At 48.7% G+C, this 27,973-nt stretch overlaps 1 protein-coding gene across 1 annotated transcript; it reads right to left on the bottom strand.

The window, feature by feature from the left end:
- Positions 1–413: 413 nt before the first annotated feature.
- LOC129621823 (feline leukemia virus subgroup C receptor-related protein 2-like) lies at positions 414–27,665 on the bottom strand. Its single transcript, XM_055538714.1, has 11 exons — positions 26,814–27,665; positions 20,948–21,089; positions 18,144–18,284; positions 10,894–10,961; positions 9,567–9,670; positions 6,085–6,195; positions 4,904–5,009; positions 4,646–4,757; positions 4,031–4,073; positions 1,171–1,183; positions 414–494 (listed from the first exon to the last, which is right to left on the bottom strand). The coding sequence occupies exons 1-11, from the start codon at positions 27,396–27,398 to the stop codon at positions 414–416; spliced, it is 1,506 nt and encodes a 501-aa protein (XP_055394689.1). The 5' UTR covers positions 27,399–27,665.
- Between the last annotated feature and the right edge of the window lie 308 nt (positions 27,666–27,973).

Here is a 27,973-nt window from a genome sequence, read left to right as displayed (position 1 = left end):
GTTCTCGGGGGCAATGATCCAGGTGAGTTTGCAGTGAAGCACACAGACAGTAGGCTGGGCTCGCCCTTCCTCTGGAGAACATCTCCCTAGAGAGGGGCTGGAGCAGGAAGGTGAGGCAGCAGCCAGGACTGACTCCAGGATTCTCTCTGCTCGCCCCCTTCCCCCAGCTCCCAGAACCTGCAGGGGGAGGGCAGGGGCCCAACACGTGTGGTGGAAAGGGCATCTGCCCCACGGAGACAGGGCAAGCTCTGGAGTGGCTTCCAAGAGGCAGAGCGATGTCCTCCAAGACACAGATGTTCCTCCTGGTTCCCCCAGAAGCTGCTCGGTGAAGGCCGTGGGGCTGGAAAGCAGAACTGTGCTGGCTGGAGAGGTGGGGGTGGTCCGAGTCCCCAGAGTTGCTCCTCTGCCCTCTCTCAGAAATGCTCCTCCTGGACAGTGGTGGGGGCTTTGCTGTTCTTGCTGTCCTCCTCCTCCTCCTCCCCCTCCTGGGGTTTCTACAAGACAGACAAGGGGACAGCCCTTGGGGTGAGGAGGTAGGGACTCCACCCTGCTGAGTATCTGCCTGCCTGTATATCTGGAATCCGGGGGGAAGACCAGAGTCCCAGGCACTCAGCATCCCCGACTGAACAAGGACAAGGACAGGGGCTCTGGTCAACCACGGTGCTCCCTAGACACACACATCATCACGACAGGAGCGAAGGAGGAGCGAAAAGGTCAGCCTTCGGGGTCACCACAGCCTCAGGGACCACCTCACTGTGAGTGCCACTGAGCTCCGGTCACCCTCCTCCCCTTCTGACAGCCTCGCCCCACCTGGATGGACCCCCATGTGGCTGTGGATGGGCCAGGTCTGCCCCCTCCTCAGGAGTGCTGACTGCCCCCGGTCAGGGGCAGCTCCCAGGTGAGGAGCATGGTTACCACATGTGTGGAACAGATGCACAGTGAACTGTTACAAAGACAGGATGCAGTATGGCTCAAAGTATGTATATAGTAATATAGCTCCCCCAGAGAAGAAGAGACTTGGGTCTGTTTGTCATCAGATTTCTTGGGGATGATGGCTCAGAATTAGAAGTTCTTCAGGGTCACACTTGTTAGCTGGGTGGGATTAATATGCCCTGAAGATTATGCTCTGAGGCCCCTAAGTACTAACTGCCAACTTGGGCGTCTGTCTGCTGTTTTAGGAACACTTTGCTTCTTCCCTCAGGGGCTCATCTCGCTCCCAACAAGGCCTCAAGCACAGGCCGAGCCCCACACAGCTATGACCATTGAGGCTGGTGGAGCACATGCAGGCCACTTCAGCTGGACAAATGGCACTTCACCCGCCACGACGCCCAGGGCAGCCTGTGGCAGAGGCAACAGCAGGAGATCCAGCATCTGGTTCTCCATCTTGCTAACTTGTTGGCACCAGCTCGGCCTCATCCCTGAGAAGCCCTCACTCAGGAGGCCTCACTCAGCAGCCACCTTCTACCACTCACACCACCTCCTGTCTCTGACACACTCATGCACACACACCCGCCTCCTTGAGTGCCATCACCTTGAAGTCACAGATAAATAGGGCTTAGTGTCTCTGGGGCCGAGAACTACCAACTGGAAGAAAAATGGAAACCCAAACACAGATTGTCATCATTAGCGTCAGTCCTGACCAACTGGAAGTTCTGGCTCTTTCTGCCAATGACCCACCTCACTGATCAGAAAGCGCAGCTCTGGCCCGATGCACTCCCTGCCCTGTCGTCCCCTGGCGCTGAGACTGAAGTCCTGGGACGGTCTGCAGGTCCCACTCACACCCGCCACCTCGGTGGGGAAATGATGCCTCCTTCAGGACGCCCTCTGACAGCCCTGACTCCCCTGGAACCAGCCCCATGTGCCTCTGACCCCCGTCCCACCTGGCGCCCCAGGTGCGAGGGAGGTGCGGACGCAGGGCGCATCCAGGACAGCCCCGTGAGGCTGCACCCACTGGCCTCCTGGCCCAACTCGCACTGCTTCCCACGGTCCACACGCACAGGACTGAGCCCTCACCGCCTGCTGGATAACAAACCTGGCCCACGGGGACAAGGATCCGCCTGTGTGACAGGGAAATGTGGGATGACCTAAGTAGGAAACAGGAGGAAATGGACATGCGTACATGGAGACGTGGGGTTGGGGGCAGCAGTGTAGAAAGGTTGTCAGACTCTCCTAAGGAAACAAGCAGAGTAGAAAGCCCAATGCACAGTGTACCCACAGGAAACACACAGGGAAATGAGTAAGATGTTACTTACTAAATTATCTCTGGTTGCTGCAAACATCAGCCCAGGACTTCCATTTCCCTAAATCTGAAAGGGAAACACAGATTATAAAGTAAATATAGCAAAATTTGTATCACTTCACACAATGGGTCACATTTCAAATTGAAACATTTTTACTAGAATCCATCCTGTTATCACAGGCATCTTTTACCCAGGCTCACAATCTATTCACCAAAGTGTCCCAAATCACATGTCCTCATCTGTGGCACAGGGCCCAGACCATCTCCACAGGGGTGATGCCAGGGTTCTCACAGGCTCCTGAGGAGACCACTCCTGTCTCAGGCATTCCCTGTGCCCCACTGAATGTCCTGTCCCAGGCGCCTCCCCCCACCTGCTCCCTGCTGCCCGCTGCCAACTCCAGAGCTTGAGATCAGAGGACAAAGACCTAACGATTAGCATCCGATCATCAAAAGGACTAAATATACCTGTTTCAGATTTAATTTTTCTTGTGGAAATTGGCAAAGATTTTTCAAACTGGTAAATACGTCAGTTTGGACCTTACATACTCTGAGAGCAGGGTAAACAAGTAGCGTTGACAGCACCTTTCTAGAGGACAGCTGAGTAATACACATCAAGGTCTTAAACATGGGCATGGCCACTGACCCGTTACTCAAGGAAATACTTTGCTCAAGAACAGGCCCAAAGATCCAGCTTCTGGGACACTGATCACAGTATTGTTTAAAAACAAAATTTAGAAACAACCTTAATGTTCCTGGACAAGAAAACTGTTAAATTGTGTTTATCCATGTGCAGTTCTTAGAACATTGTGCAGTCATTAAAGGTATGCTGCAAGTGGGGGGAAAAGTGTATTGTAAGAAACTAATGAACTGATAAAGCGCTGGCAACAAGTTAAAAAAAAAAGCACATAGAACAAGATTCCATTTCTATTAAAAAATACAGCTATGTACACTATTATATGTGGACACGGACATATATAAGAAATGCAAAAATAACAGCACCTCATCTCTAGCTGATGCTATTACAGGTGACCCTTAAATTTTTATACTTTTCCATATTTTTTAGTTATTTTACAAAGAAACATGTATTACCTCTGTAATAAGCTTTAGGTCTTTTCTTCTGTTTTTAAAGGACTATATCCTACTATGCTCCTTCTTAAAGCTGAAAATTCCTTTCATCCTGGCTCAGAGTTGAAACCTAACAGTTTGATTAAAATACTCCATAGCCCATTAGCGCAATTGGGAAGCACTTTTCTGTTCTGGATCAAACTCCTGGTCCTCTCCCCTTTCACCATCAATGCCTGCTTCCTGACTTGTCCTTATAGAGCCTTGCTGGCAACCCACTGGTCTCTCCATCCCCTGGCACTGCCTGGGGGGCAGTCACATGCCAGGAGAGCCACTGCCTGGAGACCACCACCATGATGGGGCGATGGAGCCAACCCCCAGCCTTCCTCCCCAGTCACCAATCGAGGCTGAGAGGAGAGGAGCCGGGGCCTCGGGACTTGTCTCAGGACACCCTGGGTGGGTGCTGCTCTGTAGACTGACGCAGGGACCAGCTCTGGGGGCCAGAGCAGGGAGGCCAGGAGCAGGGAAGGAAGTGGCAGAAAAACCCGGAGAGGGCAGCAGAAAAGTGGGGCTGAGCCCCACGGAGGAAACCCTTTGCCTCCACGTGTGTGACGCTGAGCGGCTCTCACAGCCACCAGTCCCCCGGGTGCTCCCCCCGCTTCCCCCCAATGCCACAGCCTCAGCAAAGTCTGTGCCCACATCTCAGCCCAGCAGCTCCCACATACTCACATTCGCAGGAGCCTCTGCCTCCGGAGATCTGCCTTAGTGAATGCTAAGATCAAGGGAGGACAAAAAGGGCGAGTTATCAAGCAAAGCAATGGTCAAGCTCATCCACGAGAGGGAGCCCTTAACTCTCCTAAGGGTCACGGGTATCCCACCTCCTTCAGAGCTTCCAGGTATCTGGAGGTTCCACCAGCCAGCTTGACAGAGCCTGGGAACCACTGCTGTGCCGGACAGGAAGAAGCCAGTGACGACACTGGCCTCCATGCATAGACCCCTGATATTTGCAGGGAGTTTGCACACAGTGCTCCAAGCCTCACAGCCATCTCCATTCTACAGATTAGGAAAGTGGGGCTCCCAGAGGCTGTCCCCTTGCCCAAGGTCAAGGGCTATGGAGGTCAGTGTCACAGTGCAGGGTTCCAACAAGGGTCTATTGTGGGTAGGGTGGGGGCAAAGCCCATGCTCATGCCTCCCAAAGATACTTCCTCACGAGCCCTCCGCTTTGCACCACTGCACCAGTGTCCCGGATCTGTGTGATCAGTCAGGACACAGGGGTCTGAATCTGCCAACAGCGTAAACTCAGGTGCAGTCAGAGCATCACTTTGTCCTGAGACCCTGACTCACTAGTGAGCACTGCTCCAAGGGTCAGGAAGACACACAGGAAGATGTTCCCAGGCATGGTTCCATAGTTGTCGATAATCTGGCCCTGGGAGATGGTGAAGATGATCCCGAATACCTGCAAAGACACGGAGAAGACAGGAAACGGGCCCAGCCACGCAGCCCACAGGGAGCTGAGCTGCCTTATGCAGCGCCTGCACCCGCTGAACCCAGCAGGGAACCCAGACTCACAGCTTCAAGGCCACCACCCAACGAGAGGCCTACCTGGGCAGACACATTGAGGAGGCCAGACGACACAACTTCTGATTCCGGGTATGTCAGCTCCACGGCAAACTCAAACCCCAGAGTGAGATAGCCGGTTATGGAGAAGCTGACGACCAGATCACAGAAACAAGGTGATGGAGGACTTCCGGAACAAGGAGGACAGGAACCCATCTCCTCCGTACAACTCCGTACGGCTTTGCCTGTTGTCTTTCTTCCCATCAAGACATTCCAGGCCCTTGAAAACCCGGCCAGGCCAAGGAAACAGGGACCCTTGCAGGCCAGAAAGGAGCTGAGGCTATTTTCTGAGTGGCCCTTTGGGGATCCCTGTTCCTTCTGCATCCAACCATCAGTTAGACAGGGCCAGCATTTACAGGAGGGTTGGGATGCCTGGAGTGTTCAGCCCTCAGCTGAGAACTGCTGTGTGATGGGTTCACAGCCCTGGGCTGGCAGGGGAAGTCCCTAGATATTGACCAGCTTCTCCATGGCTCTCTGGGACTCAAGAGGAGGGGCTCAGAGTCTTGAGTGTCCTTCAGAGAGGTGCCAGCAAAGCAGGACTCAATATCTCTCTCTCTCTCTCTCACACACACACACAGTCATGTATAGCGCATGAAAAATAATTGGGAGGTGACAATGAGCAGAGATCCCTGTGGACAGGTTCTTTCTCATATAACAGGTCTAGAAAATGCCAGTTCTGTGACCTGACATATGCACCACACCTTCTGCTGCTTTCACATCTGTAATCATTCTCATGACTTCTAACACCTGCATACATATGGCAGGCCACTCTTATCTTCTGGGTCTCAGAGCAGTTATGTGACATGCCTCGGGTTTCAGATAGTCCCTGGCATAAGTGACATTAGGACCCACCCTTTTTGATTCCCAGACCCGTGTGCTTTCTGTGGCCCCTTGTTGTCCCAGGCAGAGTTCATAAAGACAGGACATTTCCTAGCCTCCTAGAGATTTGTGAAGGACACAGTCCATCTCATCAGCATGCATGGGCCTGGAAGCCCCCAGGGAGCCTTCTGAAATCTGACAGGTGAACATGACCTCTGGCCACCATTTGCGTCTTTCTGGAGGTCAGTGAGAGGCTGCAGAGGGACTCCTATTGCTTCTAGGAGGTCAGAGCTTTAGGAGCCATGCGGTGGTGCTTTCCAGTTAAGCAGGTGAGAGGTGAAACTTACCCAATTATCCCAGCAGCGATGTATACTATCCACAGGTGTCCCAGGTTCAAGGTCCCTGTGTACCCCGCCATGCCCACCAGAGTCATGATGTAGAGTACCAGGGTGGTCTCCCTACAAAGAGAGGTGAAGGCTCTAAGCGACGGCCCACAGACTTCACCAAGATCTTTCCTTCCTCCCTCCCACCCTCCCTCCCTCCCATCCTTCGGGCACCTACTATATGTCAAGTCCTCTGCTGTGTGCTAGGACATCTACTCACATGGACACGGTGTCTATGTGGTTAGTGGACAGAAGACCCATGATCACACAAATAGTTCTTGTGCTCAGAGCTACCAAGGGTCAGACCAAGACAGTATGAAGCCATCTTGAGGCATGTGTGTTCTGCTGTAGACCCCTCTCAACAAGATCACTCTGCACCTGGACTTGACACATCCTACCTACATAAAAGAAGGGCACAGCTCTTTCGTCTCCTTCTCCTTCACCAAAAAAAAAAAAAAAACAGGGGCACACACCAGCTGTGGTCAGGTGGCAGTGGTCACAGGACCAAGAAGCCCATCTGCTTGTCTGCATCGCCCCCCGACCCCCAGACACTGCCGGGCAGGGACCTGACTGTGAGAGTCTCTGTCGTCTCTGAGTCCTTCCTCTTGCCACCTGCACACGTGCAGCACAGCTTTTCCTGCTGAATCTGAACTCCTCCACTCCTGACAGTGCAGCTGAGAGAACAGTCTCCAGCCCTGAACTAGCCCCTGATTCCAAAGCCCAAGGGAGAAAGCTGCGCCCCGTCCCGGGTGCGTGTCCCTCTGCTGGTCCCTCAGAAGGCCCATCAGTGCTGGCTTCCGTTTCGGGCTCACCGTGCCTGTGCCCCTCCACGCATCTCTCCCCCAGGTTGCCCCTCAGGACCGCTGTGGCCCTGACTCCTGCACTGGGACCAGCCCCCTCTCCCTGTCCTCCTGACTGAGGTCAGGGACGCACAAGGCACCTCCTTGTGCGCTCTGGCCACGAGCATCAGGACTCAGACCACGAAAGCTCAGAGCCTGCCCTCATTTCTGCTGAAGCCAGAAACAAGGTGGGGTGGCTGGCAGGTGTATACTGTGCTTACGTCAAACTAATATTGCACTTGTTGGATGCCAGAGATTCTCTTAAGCACTTTACATGCAGTTAGTATTTCATTCAACTCTTACAAAGGGTGTGCAAGACAAGTCTGTACAACTATCCTGAATGTGACCAAAGAGGAAACATGAAGCTCAGGTTACATATCCAAAGTCATGCACGCAGTAACCGCATAGCTAAGGTTTGAACCCAGAGCTGGGATTGGAAATCTGTGCTCTTTCTACTCCCCTACACAGGAATACTAATACCCTGTTAGTCTTTGGAAAAGAGCAACAGCCTCTGAAGGACACACCTCCCTCCTGGGTCTTCAGAGCAGCTGCTGAGGTCAGAGGGCCTTCATCTCTTCTCACCCTGCTCCCCGCATCCAGGCCCTCCCGCTGCACAACCCAGCCCCATGGACACCCATCTCCCTTGCTGACCACACAAGCTCACCTTTTGCCATATGTCTTTACACACAGCTTCTTCTCAAACCACTAGCCTGTCTGCAAAACTATCTGTAGCCTCAGCCAGACATAAATGGACCTGACCATCCAATTTCCGTCTCCAAACCAAAGGGGACCCACCTGAGAGCCTCAGGGAGAAGGAACAGGCACCAAAATGCCCAGATGACAGAGCTCCCCCACCCTTTCTCTGCCCAAGTAGTGGAGCGGAAAGAAGAATGTCCATGCTGATTGCAGGATGCGGACATCAAATGCCACTAGGAACCGTGTCAGCTAGACTCTGCAGTGTCCTCCCAGCCTTTCACTGTCTTTTCTGGTTCATCTGAATCATCTGGTTGCCCACATCCCGGCCCCGCCAACATTTCAATCCCTCCTTTCTGTTGCCACAGAGCAAGCCTGGAAGAGAAACGCTGCTATTCCCTGGTTCAAGGGTGGCCAGTCCTCACTACTTGAAGCAAGCAATTGGCATATGGCAGAAAGGAGGCAGTAGCCCAGCTCCACCAGTAGTAATTAAGTCCGGCCGGGCTCCTCCTTGTGTCCAGCCAGGCAGCCACATCCCCAGGGAGGGCCTCAATTGTCCTTTGCCGAGGGCAGCCAGAGGGAGCCCTGGTCTGACCAGAGCCTCACAGAAGTGGGTTTGTGTGCAGAGAACAGGTCTGCCTCTATCTGTCGCCTCCAGACACTGGGAACTTTGGAGGCCTTGACAAAGCAGCCCAGAATACTGCCCTGCTCAGCGCAGGACAGCCCAGGCAGCTGCCCCACTGAGCAGCATTAACTGAGCACCCAGTGGATGAGGAGCACGGGACAGACACAAGTTGAGCCTCTGTTTCCAGAGCACTTTCTCCAAGGCTGGCTACTGAATCAAGGCATTTGGGTTAATTTTTAAATGCAGACTCCCCTACTGAATTGACATCCATGAGGGTGGAACCCAGGGATCTGTGTTTTTAGTAAGTGTCCTGGCTGCTGCTGCTGCTAAGTCGCTTCAGTCGTGTCCGACTCTGTGTGACATAGAGTCACACAGATGGCATAGATGGCAGCTCACCAGGCTCCCCCGTCCCTGGGATACTCCAAGAAAGAACATTGGAGTGGGTTGCCATTTCCTTCTCCAATGCACGAAAGTGAAAATTGAAAGTGAGGTCGCTCAGTCGTGTCCGACTCTTAGTGACCTCATGGACTGAAGCCTACCAGGCTCCTCCGCCCATGGGATTTTCCAGGAAAGGACACTGGAGTGGGTTGCCATTTCCTTCTCCAATTCATGAAAGTGAAACGTGAAAGTGAAGTCGCTCAGTCGTGTCTGACTCTTAGTGACCCCATGGACTGAAGCCTACCAGGCTCCTGTGCCCATAGGATTTTCCAGGCAAAAGAGTACTGGAGTAGGGTGCCATTGCCTTCTCCGATTAGCCTGCAATCCACTAAAATTTTAGTGGCTCTTAGAAATGCACTGGGTAATCAGGACTAAACCATATCACAGTATTTACCAATGACGTGGAAGCAATTGCAAGGTAATACACTGAAAACTGTTGGAAGCACAGAGCACCCTGGTTAACCCCATGGGGTCCATGAAGGAGCCATGGAAACCTGGCAATGGAACTACCTTCTCATCCCCACTCTTTGGCATTTCCACATATGTCCAACTGCTGATCCTTTTCTATGTTTCTTTTCTCCTTCCTCTGCTTCTTCCATGATCTACTTGGATGGAACTCAGAAAGGCCTGACGTCCTCTATCTCTAATCTTCCTATGGTCCCCACAGGGAAGGCACTGCTTCCCTCATTTTATAAATGAGGAAACTGAGCCTCCAAGAAGATACATCTAAACTGCCTCCTTGACCACTCAGACCCCAGCTGCTGCAATCACATCCTCGGAGCCATGTTCCTAATGAACATGTCATTTCATAACACAGTCTCCAATTCAGTCCAAGAGGAAGAGTCACTTACTTGTAGGTTTTGGTCCTATCCAGCCAGATGCTTGAGATCACAGTCCCAAGCATTCCTGCAACAGCAATGGTCAGGCCGATTCTTCCAACTATCACACCTTCCTCCTGGAAAAACCACAGCCCCAAGGATCACTCAAGGATGGAACAAGACATCTGATGGGGTGCAGTCACCATCAGCCAAAGGAGTAAAGGCAAGTAGCTGGCGTGACATTAGAGCCAGTTCTCAGAAAGTATTAGAACAAGATGACCTGTAAGAAGCTTCCAGCGGGGACAGAATCCTAGAATAATTGCTCCTCCCAACATAATATAACCCTGGATGTGTGTGGATCATACTGAATCCTGGGGGAAAATAAATTCTACCCTAGAACCACTTTTAGATAGATTTTTAAAAATATAATCTTTATAGGAAACCTTTGTCATTATTCCCATCTCTAAGATGGAAAAACTGTATATATATATATATATATATATATATATATATATATATATATCTCCAAAGATTCCATACTTAGATTTTTTTTCCAGCTATCAGTGCTAAAGGGATAGAAAGATAATAATTATATATATTTAAAGTGTTTTTAGAAGCCAGACAGCCATGCTGGGGATTTTTATATCATCATCTCATTTAATTCTCCGAATTCCCCACCATATGGTTAGGAATCAATAATCCCCATATACTCATATGAAGACTCTGAGGCACAGTGAGATTAGCCCACTAGCCCAAGGTCATGGGGCCTTTATTAAGTGCAGAGGTAGGATTCGAACTCAGAGCTGTCACCCTCCAACAGTGGAACACTCAACGCACAGTGGCCCATGCTCCCACAAGCATGAGACCCTTGATTTTTAAAAGGAGGCCTGGGCCTTGGATTCTTGATTCTAAATACTCAGAGTCCCATTCCCAACCCTCCCTGGTTCTGGAAACATTTGCAACAGGCTTTCTGTTGAGCCACTAAGCGTTTAAAATCAAACCTTGTCCCCATTTCACAACTGAGATGTTTCAGCTGCGAGTCTGTGTGTATGTGTTTGCCTCCTATGTTGTCCGGCACCACATTATGTACCTTACACATATATATCTTAGCATTTACTTTCTAAGCCTCAACTAATCTTTCAATAAGTAATTAGGCTTCTTCTGAGAAAAGAAAATGAGAGCTAAGAGACCGTAAACCAGTTTATCACACATCTGAGTTCTATTGGCGGTAGGGCTGAGCCCCAGAGCCACCTCCCTCCAAATCCTGGAGCTCACACCATAGCATGCTGCCTCCCCAGCTCCTGCCCAGACTAAAGATGGCCTTCTCTCAGGACCCAGCAGGTTTGGGGAACACCCTTACCGGGTAGTGGAAGATCACCATGCGATTCAGCAGGGTGCACAAGGCATAAAAAGCACCAGCATTCAGACCTGAAGGAGGCAGGGAGAAACACAGCATTAGGGGCGTTCTCCTGCTGGGGCCATGGCTGACTTCTGCCCCCAGAGGTGAGAGGTCAGAAATGCTCACCTCCTTGCAGTGAGAGTGGTGCCCTCAGAGAAGAAGAAATGTGCCAAAACAAACAAAAGTAATCACTTTAATCTCTTCTTAACCACACAGCATTGCCGACTCATCCCTTTAGCTCTGTCCTGGAAACCCAGGTTCCAGAAAGTACATATTACTCCCAGTCAGAACTGTCTACATCCCTCTTAAGGGTTGGCCTGACCTAAGGGTTCAGTTTAACTACTGGACACCTTTCCACCTCCTCCTGATGACCTATGCCCCCTAAAGAATGCTCCAGACCTCTGACCCCTGACAACATTCCCTCTGCAGGTAGATTGTCACCTCTTTTCAACATCCCTCTTTCAACTCTCGTCTCAGATTCCATATCACCCAAAATCCTATATTTGAAATCAGAAAGGACCCTAAAGAACATCTAGTTGATGCTCCTGATTCATTGATTCATCCATCAAGTAAATGGAGCACCTAGAATACATTTTAGTAATTGGTGTCATTAGAGAATGAGGCCATTTGTCCAAAACCATATAGTGACTGTGTAACTAAGATGAGACTAAAACTGATCCAAAGAAAAGGGCCTCCTACCCTCCCTTCATGATAATGGTTATGATTGTGGTGACGCTCACACGACTACCACTGGCACACTTGGCATTGGGTCCACTTAGAAAGATGTAAGACAGGACCCGGTGCCCAGGCAGGGCAGCCTCAGGAACTGATGGTGATGGTGGTGGTGATGGTGATGATGTTGGTGGTGCTGGTGGTGATGGTGGTGGTGGTGGTGGGGGTGGTGGTGGTGGTGGTGATAGGTGGTGGTGATGATGTTGGTGGTGCTGGTGGTGATGGTGGTGGTGGTTGTGGTGATGGTGGTGGTGGTGATGATGTTGGTGGTGCTGGTGGTGATGATGGTGATGGTGATGCTGGTGATGCTGGTGGTGGTGGTGGTGGTGATGGTGGTGGTGATGATGGTGATGGTGATGCTGGTGGTGATGGTTGTGATGGTGGTGGTGGTGGTGATGGTGGGGCTGGCAATGGGGGTGATGGTGGTGGTTGTGGGGGTGGTGGTGCTGGTGGTGGTGGTGATGGTGATGGTTGGGGTGGTGGTGGTGATGGTGATTGTGGTGGTGACGGTGGTGGTGGTGGTGGTGATGGTGATGGTGGTGGTGGTGGTGTTAGTGACGCTGGTGGTGATGGTGATGGTGGTGGTGGTGGTGATGGTGGGGCTGGCAATGGGGGTGGTGGTGGTGGTGCTGGTGGTCTTGGGGGTGATGGTGGTGGTGGTGGTGGTGATGCTGGTGGTGGTGGTGATGGCGGTGGTTGGGGTGGTGGTGGTGACGGTGGTGGTGGTGGTGGTGATGGTGATGGTGGTGGTGGTGTTAGTGACGCTGGTGGTGATGGTGATGGTGGCAGAGGTAGTGATGGTGGGGCTGGCAATGGGAGTGATGGTGGTGGTGGTGGTGATGCTGGTGGTGATGGTGGTGGTGGTGATGGTGGGGCTGGCAGTGGGAGTGATGGTGGTGCTGGTGGTGATGCTGGTGGTGATGGTGGTGATGGTGATGGTGGTGGTGGTGGGGCTGGCAATGGGGGTGATGGTGGTGCTGGTGGTGATGCTGATGCTGGTGGTGATGGTGGTGGTGGTGGTAGTGATGGTGGGGCTGGCAATGGGGGTGATGGTGGTGGTGGTGGTGGGGGTGATGGTGGTGGTGATGGTGGTGGTGGTGGTGATGGTGGGGCTGGCAATGGGGGTGGTGATGGTGATGCTGGTGTTGATGGTGGTGGTGGTGGGGGGTGATGGTGGTGGGGGGTGATGGTGGTGATGGTGGTGGTTATGCTGGTGGTGGTGGTGGTTACGCTGGTGGTGATGGTGGTGATGGTGATGCTGGTGGTGGTGGTGGTGTGGGTGATGGTGGTGGTGGTGGTGATGGTGGGGCTGGCAATGGGGGTGATGGTGATGGTGGTGGTGATGCTGGTGGTGATGGTGGTGATGGTGGTGGTGATGGTGGTGGTGGTGGTGATGGTGGTGGTGGTGATGGTGGTGGTGATGGTGATGGTGGTGGTGATGGTGGTGGTGATGGTGGTGGTGGTGATGGTGGTGGTGGTGATGGTGGGGCTGGCAATGGGGGTGATGGTGATGATGGTGGTGATGCTGGTGGTGATGGTGGTGGTGGTGGTGATGGTGGTGGTGGTGATGGTGGGGCTGGCAATGGGGGTGATGGTGGTGGTGGTGGTGATGCTGGTGGTGATGGTGGTGGTGGTGGTGATGGTGGTGACGCTGGTGGTGATGGTGGTGGTGGTTGAGGTGGTGATGGTGGTGGTGATGATGGTGATGCTGGTGGTAGTGGTGGTTACGCTGGTGGTGATGGTGGTGGTGGTGGTGGTGATGCTGGTGGTGAGGGCAGTGGCATGTCCTTATGTACTTGACACTTTTCTAAATACCTTACAGTCCTAATAAGATAAAGTAGGTCATATTCTCTTCCAATTTTATAGATGTGAAAGGTACACTCAGATTTGAGAAACAATTATACAGAGGTCATTCTGGAAGACTCACCAGGGGTCTTTTTAATTTCAGCTAATTTTGAGGCTCACGTGACTGCCACTGGCACACCTGGCATTAGGCCCACTTAGAAGGACATAAGAGAGGACACGGTGCCCAGGGATGGCAGCCTCAGGCACCCCTCTTCACTGGAGCCAGTCCACAGGACCCCAGGCCACAGAGCCACTCAGAAGCCATCCTCTTTCGCCCCCAAGCAGATGGCTCAGCGCAGGGAAACATGGGCATGGCCCCCACCCTGCCTCAACCCCTCCCAGGAGCCACTATTGTTTGTAACTCATGCACAGGCATAGTTGCCAGGATCCCCGTAAAGGACAGGCCCATGGAGAGAGTCGCTGTGCTCAGAGAAGGACAATGAAGGGCTTCCCAACAGGGGTGAGAAGATGGCCCAGGAGGGGGATCAAGCTGGTAGAGCAGTGGGACGTGGAGCTCATCTTCTCCCACCAAAACATTAGAAACACACCTGCAATGGAACAAATCACACAGAACAGCTACCGAACACTGACAGAAGCCCCCAGACTTCCATAAAGACGAGAAAACCTCCACAAAGAAGGAATCAGGGTGGGGCCTCTGCCCCAGGAGGGAGCTGTGAAGGAGGGAAGGTTCCTGCACCTGGGGAGGCCTCCTCACCAGGAAGGGGATAAAACTGGATGAGGAAGAGCTTCTGAGCCCAGGAGGAGGGCACAGCAACTGGTTTGTCAAAGGCAAAAAGGAGAATGACCGGCACAGAAGGCCAGCACCGTCTCCCGGCACCTCCCAGCCTGAGATACTCCTCCGTCGGTCTGGGCAGGGACTGAATGATGAAGCTCAGGCTTCAGAGGTCAGACCCAGGGAGAGGTCCAGGGTTGGCTGCGTGAAAATAGCCTGAATAGGTGACTGCGGCAAAGGAGGGTGAACTTAGATGCTTGGGCCTGCCAGAGAGGCAAGGTGTCACATGAGGGGAGGGGCAGGACCACCATAAGAGCTTCTTTCCCTGTGAGCATGCCCAGGAAACAGGACACCACTTACAGGAGGTCCAAGGAGAGCACAAGTCACCACTGTCCTGGTGGGCTCCAGGGGCAGGCACAGATTGCCACTAGGAGACCCATGAGTAGGCGCCAGGCCCTGTGCCCACTGTCCTGGGGGCACGCAAGGCCTGCTGTAACTGCACACCCCATATCACTGGGATAACAGCCAGCACACATTGAGGGAAGAGGCAGCAAGCATCTAAACTAAAAGCAGCCTCTCGATTCCAAAAGAGAGGGCAGAGGAGAAGGACTTGAGCTCACTTCCTCTTGCAAAAATGCCAAACTTGGAAAAAGAATGAAGGCACAGACTGAGAACTTACAAGAGATGTTCAACAAAGAGCTAGGAAATATAAAGAACAAACAGAGGTGAACAACACAGTAACTGCTATAAAAAACACACTAGGAGGAATCGATAGCAGAATAACTGAGGCAGAAGAGCACATAAATGAGGTGGGAGACTGAATGATGGAAATCACTGCTGTGGGACAGAATGAAGACAAAAGAATGAACAGAAATGAGGGCTGTCTCAGAGACTTCTGGGACAACACTAAACATACCAACACTTGCATTGCTGCTGCTGCTAAGTCACTTGAGTCGTGTCTGGCTCTGTGCAGCCCCATAGACGGCAGCCCACCAGGCTCCCCCATCCCTGGGATTCTCCAGGCAAGAATGCTGCAGTGGGTTGCCATTTCCTTCTCCAATGAATGAAAGTGAAAGTGAAGTCGCTCAGTCGTGTCTGACCCTCAGCAACCCCATGGACTGCAGCCTACCAGGCTCCTCCATCCATGGGATTTTCCAGATGAGAGTACTGGAGTGGGGTGCCAGTGCCTTCTCCAACACTTGCATTATAGTGGTCCAAAAGGAGAATAGAGGGCATGAGAAAATATTTGAAGAGATTATAGTCAAAAATTTCCTAATATGAGAAAGTAAACATTCACTCAAGTCCAGGAAGCAGAGAGACTCCCATACAAAATAAACCCAAGGAGAACATGCAGAGACACGTATTAATCAAACTGACAAAATTAAAGACAAAGAAACTATTAAAAGCAACCAAGGAGAAGCAACAAATAACATACAATGGAACTCCCATAAGCTTGTCATTGTTCAGTTGCTAAGTCATATCCGGCTCTTTGTGACCCCATGGACTACAGCACACCAGGCTTCCCTGTCCTACACTGTCTCCTGGAGTTTGCTCAGACTCATGTCCATTGAGTTGGTGATGCCATCTAACCTCTCATCCTCTGTTGCCCCTTCTCCCCTGCCCTCAATCTTTCCCATAAGGTTATCAGCTGATTTTTCAGCAGAAACTTTGCTGGCCAGAAGGGAATGGCAAGATATATTTGAAGTAATGAAAAGGAATAACCTACAACTAAGAATACTCTACCTAGACAGGTCATTCAGATTTGACAGAGAAATTAAGCTTTACAGATAAGCAAAAGCTAAAAGAATTCAGCAGCACCAAATCAGTGTTATAACAAATCCTAAAGGAATTCTCTAGGCAGGGAAAAAAAGAAAAGGCAACTACAATCAAGAAAATTGCAAATGGGGAAGCTCACTAGTAAAGACTAACATAAGGTAGAAAATAATCCACACACACATAGGATATCAAAACCAGCAATCATGAGGAGCAAACAAATGCAGGATATTGGAAATGCACTTGAAATCAGAAGACCAGCAACTTAAAACAACCCTTATATATAGAGCTTTATCAAAAGCTATGAAAACCACAAACCAAAAACCTATAATAGATACACAAGAACAAAAACAGCAACCCAAACATATCACTATAGATAGACATCCAATCACAAGAGAAGAGAATAAAAGACAAAGGGAAGAAAACAGACTTTCAAAAACAAATCCTAAACAATTAACAAAATGGCAATAAGAACATTCACATTGTTAATTACCTTAAATGTAAATAGATTAAATGCTCCCACCAAAAGACATAGACTGACTGAATGGATACAAAAAGAAGACCCATATATATGCTGTCTATAAGAAACCCACTTCAGATCTAGGAACACACACAAACTGAAAGGGACAGAATGAAATAAAAAATATTCCATGCAAATGGAAATCAAGAGAAAGCTAGAGCAATACTTATATCAGACAAAATAGACTTTAAAGAATATTACAAGATACAAAGAAGGACACTACATAATGATCAAGGGATATATAAAAATTATATATATATATGCACTCAACATAGAGGCACCCAAATATATAAGGCAAATGCTAACAGCCATACAAGGAGAAATCAACAGTAACACAATAATAGTAGGGACTTATAAGCTGGTTCTTTGAAAAGATAAGCAATATTGATAAACCTTTAGCTAGATTCATCATGAAAAAAAGGGAAGGAACACAAAATCATAAATTAGAAAGGAAAGAGGAGACGTTAAAACTGACACCACATAAATACAAAGGGAGACTACTATAAAAAACTATATGCCAATAAACGGACAACCTTGAAGAAATGGACAAATTCTTAGAAAGACACAGCCTTCTGAAACTGAACCGGAAAGAAGTAGAAAATATGAACAGACCAACTGCAAGTTCTGAAATTAAAACAGTGACTTAAAAACTCCCAACAGGAACTTTCCTGGTGGTCCAGTGGTTAAAATCTGCCTTCCAATGTAAGAGGGATGTGGGTTCAATCCCTGGGCAGAGAACTAAAATCCCACATGCTGTGTGGCCAAACTAATAAACAAAAAACATAAAAACAACAATGCAGTACACCCAGTTAGACTTGACTTTCAGGAAAATAATTTTTTAGTATAAAAATGCCCCAAATCCAGATACATCAGGTCTCTTCTTTCACATTTCTAGTTGAAGTACATGCCTGGACACATCTGCTTCTTACCATACCTGATGTTATCTTGCATTCAGGTAAAAAAAGGAGCCAAGTGAGCAGATGAAGGATTGGTTGGGGAATGATTCACGTAGTAAGACTCATGTAAACATCCATCCATACATTCATTCAATCACCCATTTAACAATTGTCAGCTTGGAGTACCTGCTCTAGGCTATAATTTCTCCTACTGCTGAGGAAATATATAGGTTAATAGACATAAATCCCTACTCTCAGGGAGTTCCTAGTTTGTGGGAAAACAGACCTGGAAATGACTTATCGTGTCTGACTCTTTGTGACCCCATGGACTGTAGCCTACCAGGCTCCTCCATCCATGGAATTTTCCAGGCAAGAGTACTGGAGTGGGTTGCCATTTCCTTCTCCAAAGATGTACTAAGAACAGCACAATAAATGGTCACCTAATACTGCTTCACAGCAGACATACTGGGGGATGAGACTTGGAGGGTCAGCGGGCATGTTGCCAGGTGACTTGACAGGGGAAGGAATGGTTTCCTAGGTAAACTTAAAGGAACAGAGAAGACTCTGCGGCACAGCTGGCTCTTCTGTTTAACCCTAAATGATGACTTTACATATACATTTGGGATCTGGAAACAGTAAGATACACAGAAACATCAGGTCTCTCGTCTCAAATGCCCAGTTCCAGTACACCCCAGACACACGTGTATCATACCATAGGTGATGACTAGCAGCACAAAGTTGAGGTTTTTGAAGAGTTGGATGATGGAACTTAAGTACGAAGCATCACTAGACACCAAGGCATAGCTCAGGGACTGGGCCCTGCTGGAGGGATGTTTAGGTTTCTCTTTGAACACTGAAAGGAAAAAAACAGAGATCATTGCAAGTCCCCTGGTCCTACTCCTGCAGAGCTGACACACGGATAAGAGCTGACTCCCTCATCTGAGAAGGGGCTCAGACTCCAAAAGGAAATATTAACTCTTTGATTAAATCCTCTCGAGTCTCCTCTCTTGAAGCTGCATCTCACTGTCCGTGGCTGAGGGGCTGGTCCTTTGACTACTTTTTCTTAATGACCTTTGGACAGCTGCGATCATTGGACTTTCCAGGCAGTGCTCAAGGATAAAGGAGTCCTGTAATAAACGGCAAATACCAAATGGCAGAGCACTGAAAAATCCCATAGTAACCAGTGGACAGAAAGGAAGTGAGAGCTGAGGCTCTGGGATTAGTGGGCCCAGATGGGGACTCAGTCCCAGAGCTCCTCCCAGGGAAAGGGCTGGGCTGCCCATGCTGAGCACAGAGCCTGGCACCTGCTGCCAATAAACACTCCCTGAGTGAAGGAAGGAGCTGTTCCTATTGCAGAGACCTCGAGTCCCTCCCTAGTTTCTCAGAGTGTGAATCGGACATCTTCCTCTTGAGAAACCAGAGGACTAACACACACTCCTGCAGGACTGGGGCTCTGATAGGAAGGACCGGGGAGGGACAGTGGGAAAACCATTCTCCGTATGTTCTAGCTTCAGTACAGCCGGTACAGTCCATTTCACTGCACTGACTGCTGTCCAGTTCTCTGGGGGCCAGATCAGTTTAACCAGCTGTCTGCCTAAATTGGTCCCCCAGCTGAAGCACCATCTTCACCCCCAGACTCCATAAGAACACTTGTAAAAGGTCGGGAGACTGTCTCCATTTAGAGGAAGCTCTGGAAATGAGGTTTAATCACTTGAAGATCAAATGATCCCACCCTGCTCAGACAACCCTCCAGCCCAGACTACTGGGCCCTGCTTCTTCCTTCTCTGGAAATAGTCTTGAGCAACCTACCACCTTTGGGAACCTCTCATCCATTATCTGGCCTGTTCACCTCCCTTTCTATTATGTGTATGTGCTGTGCTTAGTCGTGTCTGACTCTTCGCAGTGCCCTGGACTACAGCCCACCAGGCTTCTCTGTCCATGGGGATTCTCCAGGCAAAAATACTGGAGTGAGTAGCCTATCCCTTCTTCAGGGGATCTTCCCAACCCAGGAATCAGACCAGGGTTTCCTGCATTGCAGGCAGATTCTTGACCAGCTGAGCTAACAAATTGGTCCCAAGTTTTCTATTAGTGGAAAGAAATCAGGGAAAGAAATGTTTTGTTTTTTAATATCTGTAATGGCAGGGTTTGCTCAGGGACTTGCCAACTGCAAACCACAATTCAGATAAGATTTGTCAGTTCTTTTTACTCAACGACTGTGTGTGTTTAATAGTAAAATGTCACGCTGTAGAAATGTCCTACCTTCACATCTCAACTGCAAAGGACCAGGCCCTCATTTGCTACAAACACAAGGATTGACAACTAGGGTTACATTACAGTTTGAAACTTCAGTTCTGGCTGAGATTGTTTTCAGCCACAGCTTCACAGCTTCCCACCTTTCCAGGAGCAAGAAGGAACTCCATCCAAGAGATCCTGTGAGCTTTGAAAAGCCGTCAGGCAGCCCCTCCTCAGCTTGGACCCAGGGAGGGAATGACAGTGAGAACAGCTGGATGAGGTGCGTGATCATAAAACTGTTTGACTGTGGAGGTGAGGCCGGCAGGGAGGAAGGAAAACTTAAACATGTGTGGTGGAATTTTCAGATATTAAGAGACAGCTGGTTAATCTTTAAAGACAAATGACTCACTGAGAATGAACACTTCTTCTGCACTCTTTCTGAATTTATCACAGCCTGTGTGATATCACTCAGATGATAAAAGAGGATATAAATCATATTAACCAAATATCTCAATGCTTAGATATATATTCATATAAAATTAATAGTAGTTTTTGAGGTTTCTGGTTGGGGTTAGCTGGTACAATGGTGATCCTTTTCTTTATGCTTTTTTGTGTGTATTTTCTAGATTTTTCCATAATAAGCCTATCTTATATACCTTTTTAAAAAGTATTTTAGAAATGTGGCCCCCAGGTATTTTCAGGTGAACGTATGAGAGGACTACTGTTTGTAGGTCAATCCTGTTTTGTTCCAGAACTTTAGAGTATGGAGTTAAACAATTTAGGCTTGAATCCAATCTCTGCCACTTACTATCTGATCTTGAATACCTTCACTCTCCTCAAGTATCAGTTTCCCCTTAGTTAAGTGAACTGAGAGTGGGACCCCCTCTCTAGGGCACTTGAAGAGTCAGTGAGATCAGGCACACTCAGCACAGGGCCTGTGACATCATAAATGCTCACCGGGGTTTCATCAAGGAAATCGGTAGGCTGCCCATTAATTCTAATGAGGTCACGCTAAGAAACTGGTGAATTACAGCTAAACTTTACTGAGCAGCTAACAAAGTACACAGGACCAGCTAGCACTGTATGAGCAGCAACTACTCAGGCTATAAGGCTTTTAAGGTCTTTAGACCATTAGAAGCCCAGCCTCCAGTTTCTGTAGATATATTTTATAGAATGCATGGTACCTAGAATGGTGTTCTAGGGTCATGTTCATAAGGTCTTCACCCAAGTCAGCAGGACTTCCCTCCATCCTCACCGACCCCTTAAATCTGCTAATGACCTTACCGACAATGACAAGGATGAAAAGCAGAGTGGCCACCCCTGCTGTTACGTAGAACATGATGCTGATATAGTAGGCAAGCTCATCAGGGTTGTCGATGTTGGGTACCGAGACAGCAGGGACCAAGAACCCAAGGGCAATTCCAAGCTATAGAAGACAGAGAGAATCAATAGTAGTATAAGTGTCCAAGAGGGGACAGTACACACTTAACCCACTCCTAATAAGAATCATAATCCCCAACTTCCGTTCTCTCTTAGAACACAAACAGGGATTGTTTTCCCTCTTAAGACACCACAGAGATCTTTCTTTTGCTTCACAATTCAACTTATGTACATTCATGACACCCCTCGGTATCAACCCTATTGAAAAAATTATAGTTGGAGTTCTCAATGCAAGCTGGCTCTTCTCTAGCTGCAAACTACTGAACAATGTTCCTATACTCCCATCGCTAAGGTAGAATGAAATCATGCCATTTACAGTAACACTGATGGACCTAGAGATTCTCATACTGAGTAAAATAAGTTAGACAGAGAAAAACAAATATCATTATGATATCTCTTAAATGTGGAATGCTCAAAATCTTTCAAGCTAGGTTCAGCAGTATAAGAACCAAGAACTTCCAGATGTACAAGCTGGGTTTCGAAGAGGCAGAAGATTCAGAGATCATGTTGCCAACATTTGTTGGATCATGCAGAAAACATGGGAGTTTCAGAAAAAACATCTCCTTTTGCTTCATTGACTACATGAAAAGCTTTGACTGTGTGGATCACAACAAACTGTGGAAAATTCTTAAAGAGATGGGAGTACCAGACCACTTTACCTGTCTCCTGAGAATTCTGTATCTGGGTCAAGAATCCAACAGTTAGATCATTACATAGAACAACTGACTGGCTCAAAATTGGGAAAGGAGTACCACAAAGTGGTATCCCTGCTTATTTAACTTATATGCTGAGTTGCTGTTGTTTAGTCGCTAAGTCATGTCCAATTCTTTGCCTGCCAGTCTCTTCTCTCCATGGGATTCTCCAGGCAAGAATACTGGAGTGGGTTGCCATTTCCTTCTCTAGGGGAACTTTACAACCCAGGGATCGAAGCCATGTCTCCTGCATTGCAGGCAGATTCTTTACTACTGAGTCACCTGGGAAACCCATATGCAGACTTTATCATGTGAAATGCTGAGCTGGATGAATCACAAGCTGGAATCAAGAATGCTGGGAGAAATAGCAGCAACCTCAGATATACAGATGACACCACTCTAATGGCAGAAAGTGAAGAGGAACTACTAAAGACCTCTTTATGAGGGTGAAAGAGGAGAATGAAAAAGCTGGCTTGAAACTCAACATTCAAAAAACTAAGATCATTTCATCTGGTCTCATCACTTCATGACAAACAGAAGGGGAAAAAGTAGAAGCAGTGGCAGATTTTCTTTTTCTTGGGCTCCAAAACCACTGCATACTGTGATTGCAGCCGTGAAATTAAAAGATGCTTGCTCCTTGAAAAAAAATCTCTGACAAACCTAGACGGTGTATTAAAAGGCAGAGACATCATTTTGCTAACAAAGATCCATATTTTCAAGCTGTGTTTTTTACAGTAGTCATGTACAGATGTGAGATTTGGACTATAAAGAAGGCTGAGCACCAAAGAATTGATGTTTTCAAATTGTGGTGTTGATGAAAACTCTTAAGAGTCCCTTGGACACCAAGGAGATTAAACTAGTCGATCCTAAAGGAAATCAGTCCTGAATATTCATTGAAAGGACAATGCTGAAGCCAAAGATCCAATACTTTGACCACCTGACCAGAGGAGCCAACTTATTGAAAAGATCCTGATGCTGGGAAAGATTGAAGGTAAAAGGAGAAGACGGTGGCAGTGGATGAGATGGTTAGATAGCATCACCATCTCAATGGACATGAATTTGAGCAAACTTTGGGAGATAATGGAGATCAGAGGAGGCTGGTATGCTGCAGTCCATGAGGTCACAAAGAGTCAGAAATGACTGAGAGACTAAACAACAACAATAACAATATGTGGAATCTACAAAAAGGGTACAAAATGAACTTATTTACAAAACAGAAATAGAGTTAAAGGTGTAGAAAACAAATTTATGATTACCAGGAGGACATAAGGTGGGGGTGTGGAGGGATAAATTGGGAGATTGTGATTGACATATACATACCATTATATATAAAATAGATTGCTAATAAGGACCTACTATAACACTTAGGGTGTGTGCATCACAATAAACTGTGGAAAATTCTGAAAGAGATGGGAATACTAGACCATCTGACCTGCCTGTTGAGAAACCTGTATGCGGGTCAGGAAGCAACAGTTAGAACTGGACATAGAACAACAGACTGGTTCCAAATAGGAAAAGGAGTACGTCAAGGCTGTATATTGTCACCCTGCTTATTTAACTTATATGCAGAGTACATCATGAGAAACACTTGGCTGGAAGAAGCACAAGCTGGAATCAAAATTGCTGGGAGAAATATCAATAACCTCAGATATGCAGATGATACCACCCTTATGGCAGAAAGTGATGAAGAACTAAAGAGCCTCTTGATGAAAGTGAAAGAGGAGAGTGAAAAAGTTAGCTTAAAGCTCAACATTCAGAAAACTAAGATCATGGCATCCAGTCCCATCACTTCATGGCAAATAGATGGGGAAACAGTGGAAACAGTGGCTGACTTTATTTTTCTGGGCTCCAAAATCACTACAGATGGTGATTGCAGCCATGAAATTAAAAGAAAGATGCTTACTCCTTGGAAGGAACGTTATGACCAACCTAGACAGCCTATTAGAAAGCAGAGACATTACTTTGTCAACAAAGGTCCGTCTAGTCAAGGCTATGGTTTTTCCAGTAGTCATGTATGGATGTGAGAGTTGGACTATAAAGAAAGCTGAGCACAGAAGAACTGATTCTTTTGAACTGTGTTGTTGGAGAAGACTCTTGAGAGTCCCTAGGACTGCAAGAAGATCCAACCAGTCCATCCTAAAGGAGATCATTCCTGGGTGTTCATTGGAAGGACTGATGCTGAAGTTGAAACTCCAATACTTTGGCTACCTAATGCAAAGAGCTGACTCATTTGAAAAGGCCCTGATGCTGGGAAAGATTGAGGGCGAGAGGAGAAGGGGATGACAGAGGATGTGATGGTTGGATGGCATCACCGACTCGATGGACTTGAGTTTGGGTAAACTCCGGGAGTTGGTGATGGACAGGGAGGCCTGGTGTGCTGCGGTTCATGGGGTCGCAAAGAGTCGGACATGACTAAATGATTGAACTGAAGTGAACTCATACCACTTACTATATAAAACTCTACTCAATACTCTATAATGGCCTATTTTGGGAAATAATCGAAAAAGGGTAGCTATATGTATATCAATAATGGAGTCACTTTACTGTACACCTGGGGCTAACACAACATTGCAAATCAACTATATCGTATAAAAAAAAATTTTTTTTTAAGTACCATTAGGTAAAACATAAATTTGGTGTGCTCTGCTGTGTCAGGTTTGCAGAAAGGAATGGGGTGTTGGGAGACACAGGATAGGGGAGAGGGGAGGGCTGCTACTGCTAAGTCGCTTCAGTCGTGTCTGACTCTGTGCAACCCCATAGACGGAAGCCCACCAGGCTTCGCTGTCCCTGGGATTCTCCAGGCAAGAACACTGGAGTGGGTTGCCATTTCCTTCTCCAATGCATGAAAGTGAAAAGTGAAAGTGAAGTCGCTCAGTCTTGTCTGACTCTTAGTGACCCCATGGACTGCAGCCCACCAGGCTCCCCAGTCCATGGGATTTGCCAGGCAAGAGTACTGGAGTGGGCTGCCATTGCCTTCTCCGAGGGGAGGGCAAAGGTGAGCAAAACCTCCATCAAGTTTTCTATTATTTTGAACGTGGCTTTTTCCTGGTTGGGCATATGTTTGGTTGTTGTCTTAGAAAAACTCCCATAAGAAAGCTATTTTAGCCACTTTCTAGTTTACTTCATGTATCTGTGGGAGGGACAAGGGTGTGGAGCTTCCTGGTCCACAATCTACTAAGGGACAGGCTGGGTGGGAAGGTCAAGGGAGAAGAAAACTGAAGACGTAGACTTAATTCCACAGAATTGTCAGGCCCTCAAGACTGCCTGCCAAGGCAACACGGCCAGGACAGAAGTCAGGCCAGGCTACCAGAGCCTCCTCCCATGCAGTGCACTGAGCTGAAGGTCAAAGAAGCAGGGTTAGAAGCTTCTGCTGTGGTTCCACCTCACAGACCTGCAGGGCCTCTACCACCCTGCTCCGCACGCCCCAGGGGTCCAGGATATTTTCAGAACCTCAACTGAATCAGAATTATAAGCGCTGCCCCAAGCCCACCCTCCCGTCTCACTCTGGAGAATGAGCTCCCAGCTCCTCCCCCTGGGAGCTGGACCCTTCCTACAGCAGCACAGACACGCCAGCCCTGACAGGAACCCGGCTCCAGGCAGGAGGGCGCCTTCCCAGGGCGCGGAGCTCCTCTCTCCTGCTGATTTCACGTCTGATCACAAACCTCGCCTGGGAAGCCAGGTGGAAACACAGGTGCCTGGCCTCTTCCCTGGAGGATCTGATTGGGAAGTCCAGGTGAGGGCCCAGGCATCTGTCATCTGTCCTGGACCCACAGGTGAGGTAAATGGGCACCATTTGAGGGAGCACTGGTCTAGTTTCCTTCCCGGAGTGGCCAGCCTCTGAGCTCACCCACCTGCCTGTATCTTTGGTGAGGGCTTTGCATGAAGGAGAAACCAGAACTGGCATTCAGTTCCCCTTTACCTTCCCTAGAAGTCTCACCCTAGAAGTCTAATATAACCCACAATTTCAAAACTTTTAAAATAACAATAATTATAATAAGTTTTTGAGTTTTATCAGCATATAAAAAAAGAGTTTGTAAGCTAGACTCAAAAGACAAATATTATTTGATTTTGGTTATATGCATTATCTAGAACATGCAAATTCATAGAAAGTAGAAGAGCTTACTAGAGGCAGGAGGAGGGGGAAAGGACAGGTTGTCATTTAACCGGTATAGAGTTGTTGGGGATGAAGAAAAAAAGTTTTGGGTACATATATTGGTAATTCTTATACAACCTTGTGAAAATAATGCCATTGAATTAATTGTACATGTATGACTGGGTAAAATTACAAATATGTCTATTTCAACACAATTTAAAAAATCAGGTTCATAACATGCCCAACTTTCTGGCCCATGAACTCATGGAGATGCAAAGAATTTAAGACTCTCCTTTCAGAATGAAGGAAAAACAAAGGCTTTCCAGGACTTTCCATGGTTTGTAGGCCTTGGAAATCAGAGCAGCAGTTCTACTCTATCCTCCTGCACTCAACTCTAACCTCCAGGGAAGGAGTTGGGCCCCAGGCTCTGACCCGCTGTCCTGGCCTCAGCTGTGTGTAAGGAAGGTGAGAGCAACACCAGGGCCACCAGGGCCCTGCTCTGCTTTCCACGGGGTATGGGAGATGCTGCGCTTGAGGAAAGATGGTTGGACGGGCAAAAAACATCTGCCAAACTCTAAGACACAGAATAGTCTGACTATTCTGTGCAGGAACTGCTCCCCAAGGAAGAACAGCAGCATAGAACTCACAGGTTCAAGCTGGTGAAGTAAATTGAGCAATGAGATCATAAAGATGGCGACAGCAGGCTTTCTGCCTGCAGAGGAGATACCATGGGTGACGGGAAAGGCCCATCCTTCTGTCTCCCCACTTTTCTCACACAGTCACTCAGTCACACTTAGTCAGACTCAGCCACACTTCACCTAGGGTTGTAAACACTGTTGCAGTCGGAAAACACAGGTTTCACACAGTGGGGCAGTTCGGTACAATGAACACTCAGTCCCCAGTGAACACCCACTCCTCCACCCACCTGATTGCCGAGGACAGCTATGGAGCAGGCGGTTGACACCTCATCATCTCCAAACCAGACGGAAGCAATGCGGGAGGGCATACCCAGGATGAAGACCTGGGCCACGGAGCAGACGACCTGGCCCAGCACCGCGACTGGGAAGAGACGCGGCTGCAGGCTGCCCAGCTTCACCCAGGCCCCCAGGCAGTTGAGAGCGGAGCCAGTGAGGGCGATGGTCCGCAGGCCGAACTTCTCCAAGAGCCAGGCCACCGGCAGGAGCAGAGGGATGTAGGCCAGCATGTAGCACATGGACAGCCAGTCGATGGCAAAGGCACTGACCCTGTAGAAGTTCATGAAGATGTTATTGATGGAGCCGTACTGGATCCACTGGAAGGCGTTGCACATGGAGTAGCAGCTGAACACCAGGACCACCGCCCACCGGCGCTTGCTCACCTTGATCATGAACTCTCTGTCCAAGACTCTGAACAGGGTGTAGCCACGGGCTTCAGCCTCGAGTGGGGACATCTGAGAAGGGGTGCCATCATGCTCCTGTTGGTTCAGATCTTCATCCTCCATGTCTCCAACCTGTACCGGAGCCCTGAGCATGTGCTAGGGACTCCAGCAGTCTTAAGAGACAGTGCTTTAACCGGTTCTCTGAAGCCCTCAGGCCACTTGCCCTGCCTGTTGCAGAGTCCCAGAATAAAGGGAGGCCTGAGCCTACCGAAGAGCCTAGAGTGGGGCTCCCTGTGCTCCCCTCCCAGTTACTGCTCCCACTTGGCCTTTATGTCCTCTGTCCCTGACTGCTATGCCCTAGGCTGGTGGAAAATGCCTCAAGCCAGTTCTGGCAACCTCCCAAGGCTTTCTGGCCAGTTCAACCCATCAAAAACAGTTATCTCCTTGCACAAGAACTTTACAGGACTCTGATAGCTCTAGGGTGGGCATTGGGGCCTGGCTCCACCTCACTCCCCCACCCTAATTCCCAACCCTTTTCGCTAGACTTTCAGTATAAAGAGAAATTTGTAGATTTCCCAGGCTGGTTGTGTTCTTGGGATAAAGTGAGTTATAGAAAACTTGTCTCCTATTTGCTTTCCCCCAGACCTGGTCTTTTGTTAGGGAACTCAGATTTGCAGCTAATTGGCAGGGTTCTTCTTTCCTTTGGATTCCCGGGGCCTCCTACACGT

Source organism: Bubalus kerabau, chromosome 10 (genome assembly GCF_029407905.1).
Source record: "Bubalus kerabau isolate K-KA32 ecotype Philippines breed swamp buffalo chromosome 10, PCC_UOA_SB_1v2, whole genome shotgun sequence".
Lineage (NCBI taxonomy): Eukaryota > Metazoa > Chordata > Mammalia > Artiodactyla > Bovidae > Bubalus > Bubalus kerabau.
The sequence above is the reverse complement of the archived record's forward strand: the minus strand, read 5'-3'. Positions and strand labels throughout refer to the sequence as shown.

Bases quoted from the DNA above. Each gene is read 5' to 3' on its own strand.
- LOC129621823 (XM_055538714.1), bottom strand. From the start codon at position 27,398: ATGCTCAGGGCTCCGGTACAGGTTGGAGACATGGAGGATGAAGATCTG. The intron at 10,962-18,143 runs GTATGATACACG...TGCCTCCTTCAG, and splicing joins GCTGCTAGTCATCACCTATG to GTCTGAATGCTGGTGCTTTT. The intron at 9,671-10,893 runs GTAAGGGTGTTC...TGGTTTTTCCAG, and splicing joins TGGTGATCTTCCACTACCCG to GAGGAAGGTGTGATAGTTGG.